We start from the raw sequence: 12,048 nt of genomic DNA on the forward strand, positions 1-12,048 counted from the left end.
ATTGAATGTGTGTCTTATTACCATAACTTAAACATTTCCATTGATGGAAAAGTAGGTTATTCCTAATATAACATAATAATGCTGAAATAAGCCGACCGTGACTAAAAGCTTATGTGTTTCCAGTGGATTATCTACTTTACCCCTCACAATCACCTTTTGCCATGAATACTACGATGCCTCCATTTTTGGTTGACTAAACCAAGGACAAATAATTAGCTCGAAGTCAGCCTCCCACTATCTAGCAGAACCTAGCTACAAGCTGGTTCAAGGAACCTTGAACCACTTATGTATAGTCAAGTCTCTGATATTCTTCATTATTCCTTCTCCATAAAAGATCCTTGGTTATTTTGAAAAATCAATTAATTAGTATTCCCGATTCCCATGATTTAAGCTGTAACACAACTTCATCAACACAGCTTTATTTTGGTGTGAGCTTAGCTTCTTTCACAGTTAACCAATTACTCCTGGCTCTCTTGTAAAACAAGAGCTCTCTTCTCCTCTCTAGTTGGTGGGCTACCCTTGTCATATGCCAACTTCTCATTTCTCAGGGGTCTGCTTCCAAAGTACATACCCTCTTCCACTAATGTATACACTCTGTATACTGTTGATTGTTTTAGCCGTAAAGTATATTTTAAAATTGCTAAGACAATTATCTTCATGTTTTTTGTTTAGATCCTGGGTTTTTTCCCTTCGGTGAGGAATTAGCAATAAACAGATAAATGAGTTTAAAAACAACAGCTTTATAATATCCCACATTTTCATCAAGGAACAAGATACCTCTCTCAGTTTATGTGGTTGGTTTTCCTTCACCTAAAGTCTCAGATACTTCTTGTTATGGATACTGTGAAATCATTGTTTTTACTGTTAAACACAAATCCGTTTAAAATCCCTGTTGTCTAGAAACTGATCATAGGGCACAGTAAAGAAAACTGAGTGGCAGTTAAGAAAACTCGATTCCAGGCTTTTACAAACTGCTGAGTCACCATGCACAAATACTTGCCCAATATCTTCCTTTCGGTATTTAGGATATGGGTAAATTGGGCTTCTCAGAATATGCATGTCCCAGAAATGTAGCTCTGTACACTAGCCTCCAGGAAGTCATGTACTCCTGGAGCACTTGAGACGACAAAAAATACAAGCACCAAGGTTTGGCAGGAACTAGGAATGCGACCACTGTCCAGAAGTACTCTACCATCAGCAACCCTGTGCACTGCTCTACAAGAGGTGCCGACTCTCAGGATTCATACAAAGTCCATCAAAGATCTCAAATGACAAGCCTCAAGAGGGGTCCTCTTTCAGTGAGTGCACAAACAGTGGAGTCCCAGTCTTAAGAGTTTGGTCAGGATTCAGGCTGCTATCACTCCAAGCAAGTAACTTAACTCCTCTAAGCTTTGATTAACCAGTAAAATGGGGCACTCACCCATGCGTCATGAATTCCTGATACTGCACACATAGCAGGAGTGGCAGAGGTTACAGAAGACTGGATGCAAGCTGCCTTCAAAGAGCTTACAGCCTAGTGAGGAAGAGGGTGGTAGTGGCATTGTGCGAGGAAGCACGGGCCTGGGGCCTAGTTCGTGTGCAAGAGTAAAAGAACAGACAACAGCGGACTGTTATATTTTATTTATATATTTAGTATAGTTCTTCCTTTTAATAATTCACCCCTTTTCTGCAAAAGAACAAGCTGATAACTCTATAAGACACAAAAAGGGGTTTTGGGTCTTTAAAAAGAAAAAATTTACAGCTGCACCAAGCTAAGCTATGATATGTGTCCTCTAGATAGGAATGTTAATTTCACCTACTGTAACAGGAACTGTAAGTTCAGGAAACTAATGGTGACAGCTTGATTTATGAATTTTGACATATTTCTTGAACTAGGATTACATTACAAAGAAGAGGAATTTTAAGCAAGCCAGATCTTGCCTATACATTCAATCTTCAAATCAATAAACTGGGATTCTGTGCAACTTGTTTCTGACAGAGGAAAAACACACGGGCTGACCGAGACAGGCCATAGACCTGCCATTTGGAAGTTCCTTAACAAGCTCCCAGAAGTGAGCTAGAACAGATTCGGGGATCAGCTCTTTAGAAGACAGTAACAAAAGAGAAATTCAACACAGAACACATGAGTGGTCAAACTGACAAGGAAAAAAAGGATTTCTTGTCCTGAAGAAAGTTCTCATATTTGCTTCACTTGACTTCCTCCAAAAAGTCCCGTCTATTAAGAAAAGTGATGAACACAGAATACAGAATGTGAGGATTACCTGAAACTTTGTAAACACCGTGAAATGCTATCTACAAACTTTTATTTAAATACATATAATGGGAGGGGCACCTGGGTGACTCGGTGGTTGAGCATCTGCCTTCGGCTCAGGGTGTGATCCTGGGGTCCTGGGATCAAGTCCCACATCAGGCTCCCTGCATGAAGCCTGCTTCTCCCTCTAACGGTGTCTCTGCCTCTCTCTGTAGAATGTCTCTCATGAATAAATAAAATCTTTTAAAATAAATACGTACATACAAACACATAAAGGGGGACACTGGCATGAACCAGGGCTGCTCAGAACAGAGGGGGAGAGACCACACATACGCTGTCAGATGCTCACACACATGATCACACTTCCTCCTTCCAGCCCCACGGGCAGGTGTCAGAGTCCCCATTTTATATATGAAGGAGCTGAGACTCAGAGGGGTTATATCATCTGTCCAAGCTTATACAGCCAGAATAGTAAAACCACAAGGCAGATTTGGGGTATTTAATTACGAGGTCCTGGCTGGGTTCTTCATACTACTTGAAGTTTTCTGTATGTACATCATACCTATTTATGGATCCAAATGTGACAAACAACAAGGATAGAGGGGCCACTGACCAGAGAGCCCATTGCTGGGATGTTTTCAACATCCCCAAGTAGTCGGGGACCGACCTGGAATTCCCCAAATAGTCAGGCACTGAGGAATGCTATGGAAGACTCCTATAAAAGGGGAAAAATATGTACCTGCAAAGAGTACAGATTACACCATTATCGACCACCAGGAAGACCTAGAAGAGCAGGTTCATGAAAGACTAATCATCAAGGGAGAAGCAAGGAATCCCTGGTGGGAAGGGAGGAAGGGAAGGGGAAAAGAGGGGGAGGGGGAAGGGGAAGGACTCAGAACTGAGCTGAGCATGGTTTGTGAGGGGTCACTTTATATATATCTATTACATTGGAGCCGTAAGTAACAACACACACACATGGAAACTGCCAGAATGCACAACCAGTAATGCATTTACCTACAGAAACTAGAGGTCCAGGTCCAGGATAAAGCAGGGCAGTACAAAGTAGTGGCTACAGGCTACAGAGGTGAGTGTGAGTGGAAGCCTTTCTGCAGTGATCTGAAAGGTTTTATAGAAGGGCAGCTTTTGACCTTGCATATTAAAGGCCAAGCTAAGGTCCCTTGGGTAAAGACCACAGGCTGGGAAGTCCACAGAGCGCTAGCTAGCATGAGCCAAGAGTGCAGCTGCTGGTCTTTTATAAGGACAGAGTGCCTAGGGCCCATCTTACAGTAGCACAAAGGAAATCCCAGAGCCATTTGTCTGCACAACCATCAATCACCTGGGGGAACTGGCGAGGCAGCCAGTATGGGTACAGTATGCAAGTACTAACCCTAAGATCAGAAACCTAAATAAACTGAGCAGGAAAGAGCAATCAACTGTTTAAGCTTCATGAGTTAATAGGCAGATATGCTGCTTGAGAACACATCAAATAGAAATGAAAAAAAGGGTTTAAGAGTTGGCCTGCTCTTGGCCACTCACATCCAGATGTGAAAATCTCAGGGTACTGATCCCCGTCCTAAGACAAAAGAGCTAAAAAACGATCATGTTATGAATACTTAATAATTGTAAATTTAGCCTAAAACTTTACTTAAGATTAATGAATGGGCAGCCCGGGTGGCTCAGTGGTTTAATGCCGCCTTCAGCCCAGGGCGTGATCCTGGAGACTTCGGATCGAGTCCCGTGTCGGGCTCCCTGCATGGAGCCTGCTTCTCCCTCTGCCTGTGTCTCTGCCTCTCTCTCTCTGTATCTCTCATGAATAAATAAATAAAATCTTAAAAAAAGAAAAAAAGATTAATGAAAAAAGTCCTCAGATCTACAAAGCCTCCATTTTGGATTAAAAAATTACTGTTAAACTCCTTGCAAATATTATTCTATGTAGATGTTCTTATAGTCTAAAATACAGATATAGATATGTAACATAAAAATAAGATAAATTATGGGGAGCCTGGTTGACTCCGTCAGTTAAGTGTCTGCCTTTGGCTCAGGTCATGATCTTGGGGTGCTAGGATCAAGCCCCTTGTCAGGCTCCCTGCTCAGTGGGGAGCCCGCTTCTCCCTCTCTGCCCTTCCTCTGCTGTGTTCTCTCTCAAATAAATAAATAAAATCTTTTTTTTAAAAAAAAAAAAAGGTAAATTACAGTAAATTAGAATATATTCAAATATATTGTAACCATAAAAGACTTTCAAAAAGAGTTACAGAACTCAAAATTTAGAGGAACACTGATTTTCACTTGAAAAAGTTATTTTATTTTTACTACATGTCTCTGCAAATAGTATTTGTTTTAATTTTTAAGATTTTATTTATTTATTCATGAGAAAGAGAGAGAGAGAGAGAGAGAGAGGCAGAGACACAGGCAGAGGGAGAAGCAGGTTCCATGCAGGGAGCCTGATGTGGGACTCGATCCTGGGTCTCCAGGATCATGCCCTGGGCTGAAGGTGGCGCTAAACCGCTGAGCCACCCGGGCTGCCCAGTAAGGAAATTTTTATAGTAAAATGTATGCTCCTTGAAGAGAACGGTCATGTCTTACTTGCTTTATATTTTCAGAACCTAAGACTGTGCTCAGAACATAGTGGACACTTGACAAATATTTTAAATATAAATTCTCACGCAATAAAAATTTACCAAAGGCCTACTATGCGTGAGGCACAATTTAGATCCTGGGATAACACAATGGGTAAAATATTTTAATGAAAAATATATTACAGAGTTTTTCATGTTTATAAATGAAACCTACCTTTGTAATAGATAGTAATTCTGACCTGGAACTCCGAACTGGCCAAGTTACCATCTCAACCTTTCTGTACACTGCAGACTTATTTTTAAAATGAAGTCATGGCTGTAATGAAAGCTTTCTGTGTGCATATGTTTGAACACATGGGATCAAACGTATGTGTGATTGCTGAGAATCTTTTCTCTTAGAGAGGAGGAGAAGGAAAAGAAGAAACTGAGCAGCATTTCTACAAAGCTTTCGGCAGAATGGATCAAGTAATCCAAACTGTGGATGGCCCAGCTCAGTCAATATGGCTTCCTTCAGGGGAATGAAGGTAGACAAACTAGTTCATTTGCCTATCCATTATGAAAAAATGCAATCAGCTTTCATGGGAAAAAAACAGCAACCATGTTTGGTTTTTCTTCTCACGAAGAATTCACTTAGAGCATTTCTGACAATAGCGAAGAAAAGAAGAACAGAGAAGAAAAAAAGTAAACCATGCATTCCTTACGCTAACAAAGAGGAAGCCAAAGAATGCTTTCTTCGTGTTTACAGCATTAATACCCATGTGCTTCTTACAATAGAAACCAAAACAGAATCTCCATTTCAGATCCACAAAGCTTTAAAAGTAAACTAATCACTACAGATGTAGCAAGGAAATACTATGTTTTGTCAAGCACAAAAAACAAGGTAAGAATAGAAGTCACCAAGTGTTTGGGAACAGCTCCCTACCATGATCTGGTAAAGCGAAGTCTAGCAACTCCTTTACAATTCAGGAAACACTACGATTCATCACGTGCACAGACTTAAAGAGTTCAAGACCCATGGGAGGCCTGGGGAAATAAAATCCTGAGCAGATTCTTCATCTGAGGCAGACACATCTGACTCCCTTAAATACAGCCCAAAGACGCAAATGCAAAAGGTGGTTATCACCCCTCTTATCATGATGGTGCAGTCCTGCTCCTGTCCTTGCTTAGAGGGGAGGCTGCTGCCGGCACAGCCTGCCGGGAAGACCACCCCACTCACCTGCTCCTCTCTGAGGGGCCCCTCACGTGGGCTTTGCTTAGACCTACTACTGCCTGTGGCTCTCCCCTACTACGGTGCTCTATGTCCTCCAGAGCAGAGTGGTTCCCATTCAATAAATGCTAAGGGAACTAAATCACAGTCTCTCCAAACCTTGGTTTCCTCATTTAAGAAAATGATATCTTTACAGCCTTTTCCACAGAGGTGTCCCTAAGGCTCCAACAAACTAATGCAGGTGAAAAGACCTTTGTGACAGGGAAAGGGCCACCCTACTGTAAGGGGTGCCATCCAAGGCATCACATTCAATGCAATGAATGAAAGTACACAGACAAGCACTCAAACCCAGCTGGGCTGGATTATGAACAAGTCTCAAAGCAACTGGTAGTGCACAAAGATCTAGGAAAATCATTTTGGGATTCTAGTTCAAAGAGGCAGGACAGTCTCTAGATACTCCTAGAATAGAAGCTTCACAGAAGAGATACTTGTCTGTCTTATCCATCCAAAGATCCCCACAGCTGGAACATTCACATATGATGAAAGGATGACTCAGAGACAGATATGTATACCCAAGAGTGTCAGACTTGAACCAAGGGCGGGCAAAAGGGGCCTGGCTAGCCTTGTAGACACACCAGCCTCTAGCATCTTCGGTCTGAAGTCCATTAGGAAGTCTACTGTAAACCTCTTCTTTCAAAGCCCTGGAAAGTTCCTCAACAAGAGGCACCATGGTACAGGGGAGAGAGCGCAGGCTCAGGAATTCAGAGTCAGATGAATCTAAATTCTGTTCTGGACAATGCAACTCTTGAACTTGATGGCCTCTCCTAAAAAGTGGTTAGCAGAACCTGATTCACAGGGCTGATACAAAGATCAAAGTTGATAATACATGTAATTCACTATGCACAATGCTGGGACGTAGTAAACACAAACAGGTCATCAGATCCTCCTTTTGGGTGAAGAATGAACTAAATCAGGTTAGATGATATAAAATCCCCTTAACTCAAATCTTTAGTCTTAGAGCAGAGACAGCCAAATTTCCATTTGGGCCCAAATCTCGGCAGAAGTGGAACAGTCATCTGGACAACACAATGAGAATTAATAGCCTGGTGAGAAAGACTTTCTACATTATCATCTATTTCTCTAAAATTGTAACTAAAGTCATCTTCAGGGCACGTGACCTCTATCCTTTGAGGCAACAATGAGCAAAGTCAATGTCTGTCACATCCAGCTGGTGTGGTGACCCAGGATTTGGTGACAAGAATAAAGAAACTTTAAGGACACACTGAATAAGATGGTGGTGATGTGGCAGATTCTTTGGAAGGAGAAACAAATCCTAGAAGTAATGCTTTTAGGTAAGGCATTTTGTTGATATAAGTAAGAAAGTAGGAGAAACAGAGGCATTCTTATACTCAAAGAATGAACTTCTCCATACCTTTGAGAATGTTTGCTCAGAAATCAGCAGTGCTATTAGCAATGGCACACGTGAAGGAACACACCACTGACTTCCTGTGAGCCCCAATGACCTCTCCACAGCAGCACTTGGGCACACTCCGTATTTACTTATGGTGCAATCTGATCCTGACTTCGGAGAGTTATTTCATAAGCCTTTTAAGGGTTACTACATTTTGTTCCTATAAGAGGCCAATCCAAATTAGCAACAAAAGAATAGTTAAACACAAGAAAAACCACCTCTTTTGTGCTCCACGAGAAAGGCAGTCTTGGTCATTAAAAAGGTAAAGTGTTTTACTCTCTATCAACTTTCTCTTACAAAAATTGGTGCAGTAATTTTCCAGGGTGGGAAGGGGATTAGTAGCCTTTCACTCATATCTGTTTGAAAATGAGGAGGAGTCGAAATGGAACACATATATAATATAAGAGCAGGTTATCTGGCTTTTGGTTCTGGGCCATGTCCTGTAAAAAGTATTCCAACTATCAAATGTTGCACAACATACTACTCCTCCAAAACTCAGCATCGTAAAGATGACTGTTTTATTTTCAACCTTTTCTCTATTCTTCCAAATGGTTTCTACTATCCTAACTCCAAGCACATCGACACTTTACTCCGTCATCTGTATTAAAGTTGTCAAGCTCATTCAGTAAAATTTTTAAGTTTTATTTTGGGTACTATATTTTTCAGTTCTAGATTTTCTATTTAGTTCTTTTTTTAGTGTCTATTTCTCTGCTGACTGATACAATCTTTTCATTCATTAGAAGCATATTTTCCTTTACATCCTTGAGCACAGTTACAACTGCTTTAAAATCTTTGTCTGCTAAACCTGACATCTGTGTCACTGTAGTCTCTGTTGATTATCTTTTTTCTCTTGGAGAATAGGTCATATTTCCTTGTGCTTAAAGTTTGAGTTGTATTCTGGACACTGAAAATACTATGCTGTGGAAACACTGGATTCTATTATATTCCTCTAAAGAATGTTGATATTTTTACTTTAGCAGGCAATTATCTCAGTTGGAGTTAAACTGTCAACTCTGGCGCAGCAGCTCAAAACTCAATACAATTATTTTATCCTTAGGTTAGCTGCTTGGAGCCTGCTCTACATGTGTGATTCAAGCATCCACATGGATTTAGACAGCTGGTAAACAAAATTTGAGGCTTGCTTTCTCCTGCCCAGGAGTCCCTCCTTCACATTCCAATGGCTGTGCTTACTCCAAGTTGTCCAATCCTTCTTTAAGATGAAAGGGGTGCAGATTTTCTTTTAGAGTTTAAGTGTCCTGCACAGCACACACTGTGCCACTCCCTTCTTCCAAGTGGCAATTCAATTCCAAAATCTGCCTGTTTGTGTCAAATTTTATTATCTTCACATGGCTGTCTTAGTCCAGAGCTTATAATTATTATTTGCAAGAGGATCAGTCCAACAGCAGCTCACAGGACTATTAACAGAAGCAGAACCCACATAACTTATTTTTTTTCCCATTTTTGTATTATTCCTCACAATCTTGTGGGTCACAAATTCAGAAAGGGCTCTGTCAGGCAGGCTGTCCCTGATTCATGTGGCATCAGCTGTGCAAGTAGGGAACTGAGCTTGGAACTGGGGAACTAAGCAACTACCTGAAAATCTTCCAAAATATGACCTCTCGCTCACAGGTCTGCTGCCCTGGTGTGCCGGGACTCGTCTCTTTCTCTCTCATTACATCTCACCCTCCAGGGCTTCTCCATGCACACGTGGCAGATCATGCCATAGTGATCTCAGGGAATCTGCACATCTGACATGGTTAACCAGCTTTGAAGAGGCTAGAGATGGAATCTGGCAGACCAGTCAAGGGGTGTATAAAAAATGATACAAGATCACTCTCCCACACTTAATTATTCAAAGCAGTCAAAGCTTTAGTCATCCAGACTGAAGAAAATGGAAAAACAAATGCTAAATCTCTGATGTGAGAATGGCAAAATCATATTGCAGGAATGTTTTTCCAGCCATCTTGGAGAAATATAATCTGCCACACATATATTCGATATTTGATGAAGCAAAACAAATGCCATCCAAAGAAAAAATCTAGGAAAATACAGGCAGGCTAGTTCAATGTTAGGCATGTGGTTCAATTCTCCTGCCCTCTTTTTTTTATCACCTTCTCATGTTATCAATATAGTTACCTCTAAGCTATTCAGCACAAGAGAAGTTTCCAATGGCAGTCTACTGAGTTCCCAAAGATTTAATACTTAAATATTATATCAACTTCAAAATAGAAGAAATGTTTATGATGCTATCCTCCATCAATGTGCATCAGATTTAAGTTTTGCTTGTTTTTTATTAGGGTAATGGTCCATAATAACTACTATTTACTAAATGTCTACCAGGGGTTTGACAATTTCAAAGCACTTTACCTGTTTTTATTGACTGTTCTCTACAAGATATAATACTATGTTTAAATGCACTGCCTTCAGACAAGCACTGACAATTTTTAAGAAGGGAGACTGGCTCAAACACAACCAAGGACAAATATAATACAAAATTACAAAAATACAAACCCTGACATAAACAAACATGACCTAGCATGTGTATCTGTGGGAATATGCGCACTTACATATTATTTCAAGCTACCTTCTGAGCACTCAAACTTTCATCCCAAAAAAGTGTATATATTCTAAATTCTAAATATCATATTCTAAATGAAGACATATATATCGGAAATATACCAAGAAATAACCTTACCTTGTCTTGGTTGTCTTTATTCTTGTAACACAGATTTCCAATGAGACGAATGAGATGAGACTTAAACCCCTCAGCCATATTTGAGATGTCACCCTCTGCTTTTATGCAGCCACTGCTACTGAAGATGTTTGCGGTGTCATTGCCAGCTACATGAATCAGTCGCAAAAGATCTGTAACAAAACAATAAATTTTATTTTCCTTAAGAAAATTTTTAGTGTCTTGTATTAATTTTCCATATACAAATCTATCTTACGTTAATGGACTAAAATAAAATAAACGTAGAGTGCCTTTAATGATTAGAAAACTCTTCTTCTGCTCGAAATTTTTTCATGACTGGTTTGGGGGAGATAAGCCATAATGAATATCACAACTTGGACTTTCTATTTTATCCACAAAGAAAAGTTAGCTAAAAATTTTCTGCAATCTTTCTTTTTTTTAAAGATTTATTTGAGAGAGAGAGAGAGCGTATGTGTATGTGTGCGTGCACATACGTGAGCAAGGGAAGGGACAGAGGGGAAGCAGACTCCCTGATGAGCCAGGGAACCAGATCCCCCCAACAGGGAGATTAAGAACTGAGTGGAGGGGATCCCTGGGTGGCTCAGCAGTTTAGCATCACACCCTTTGGCCCAGGGTGTGATCCTGGAGTCCTGGGATCGAGTCCCACATCGGGCTCCCTTCATGGAGCCTGCTTCTCCCTCTGCCTGTGTCTCCGCCTCTCTCTCTCTCTCTCTCTCTCTCTCTCTCTCTCGTCTCTCATGAATAAATACATAAAATCTTAAAAAAAAAAAAAAAAGAACCGAGTGGAAACCAAGTGCTGGACACCTAACCAAATGAGCCACCCAGGCACCTTCTGTAACCTTTCTTATAAAGAGGTTTCCAATCCTAAATTATGAAGGAACTCACGTGACAACTACATTCATCTAAGTCTAAAATACAATACCTATTCTGTAATGAGCAGTAGGACAGAAACAAGAAGTAGGTTGATTTTTTTTCACATTGTCCAGATAATCAGAAGGCAGCATGCACTCTCCATCAATCTATTCTGGCCAAGTTCAAAGAAGGAACATTGTTATGCTCTATGAAATGCCTCTAGACTGTATATGAAAACAGATCATCTTCCAGAAGCTGAATTTAAGTGTTTCCACAGTATCTCATTGAACACTCTCAACAAACCTATTAAAGGCTGGGATCCCTGGGTGGCGCAGCGGTTTGGCGCCTACCTTTGGCCCAGGGCGCGATCCTGGAGACCCGGGATTGAATCCCATGTCGGGCTCCCAGTGCATGGAGCCTGCTTCTCCCTCTGCCTGTGTCTCTGCCTCCCTCTCTTTCTCTCTCTCTCTCTCTCTGTGACTATCATAGATAAATAAAAATTAAAAAAAAAAAACTATTAAGGGCAAATATCACTTTCTCTATTTTATAATGAAGAAATCAAGCTCTGAGAAGTCAGTATTTTGGTGGAGTTGGGATGACAACCCATGTCTGCCCTGCCTTCAAACACATGTTTTTCTACAATGATTCTGTTTCCCACATTTGTGGTGTTTTATTTTAATTACCACTAAAAACACCGCATTCAAAATAAAACACTCACATGAGACTCTAAACCTCTTCTACAGCTCACTGCTGACTCATCTACTCACCTCATACAAATTCATCTTTCTTAGCATATGCATCTCCACAATAAGTATAATCCTCTTTTAAAGGAAAAAATAGCAAACAGTGAATAACAACACCACAAGCTTGGCTAACCACAAGGAACAGGTTCTACTTGAATTATTTTGCAAACAGCTTTTTAGCAAAGACAGTATTCCAAACAATGGATAAGAATCGGATACATAATTATTATGTGTA

The 12,048-nt window shown here is 40.5% G+C and overlaps 1 protein-coding gene across 2 annotated transcripts in view; it reads right to left on the reverse strand.

Annotated features, from left to right (window-relative positions):
* ATXN10 (ataxin 10) overlaps positions 1 to 12,048 on the reverse strand; it is a 165,963-nt gene that overhangs the window by 79,571 nt on the left and 74,344 nt on the right. For both annotated transcript variants that reach the window (XM_072741971.1, XM_072741972.1), the window contains exon 9: positions 10,201 to 10,370. In XM_072741971.1, coding sequence (XP_072598072.1) covers positions 10,201 to 10,370 — 170 coding nt within the window. The remainder of the gene's footprint in view (positions 1 to 10,200; positions 10,371 to 12,048) is intronic.

Source organism: Vulpes vulpes, chromosome 16 (genome assembly GCF_048418805.1).
Source record: "Vulpes vulpes isolate BD-2025 chromosome 16, VulVul3, whole genome shotgun sequence".
In the NCBI taxonomy this organism is placed as follows: Eukaryota; Metazoa; Chordata; class Mammalia; order Carnivora; family Canidae; genus Vulpes; species Vulpes vulpes.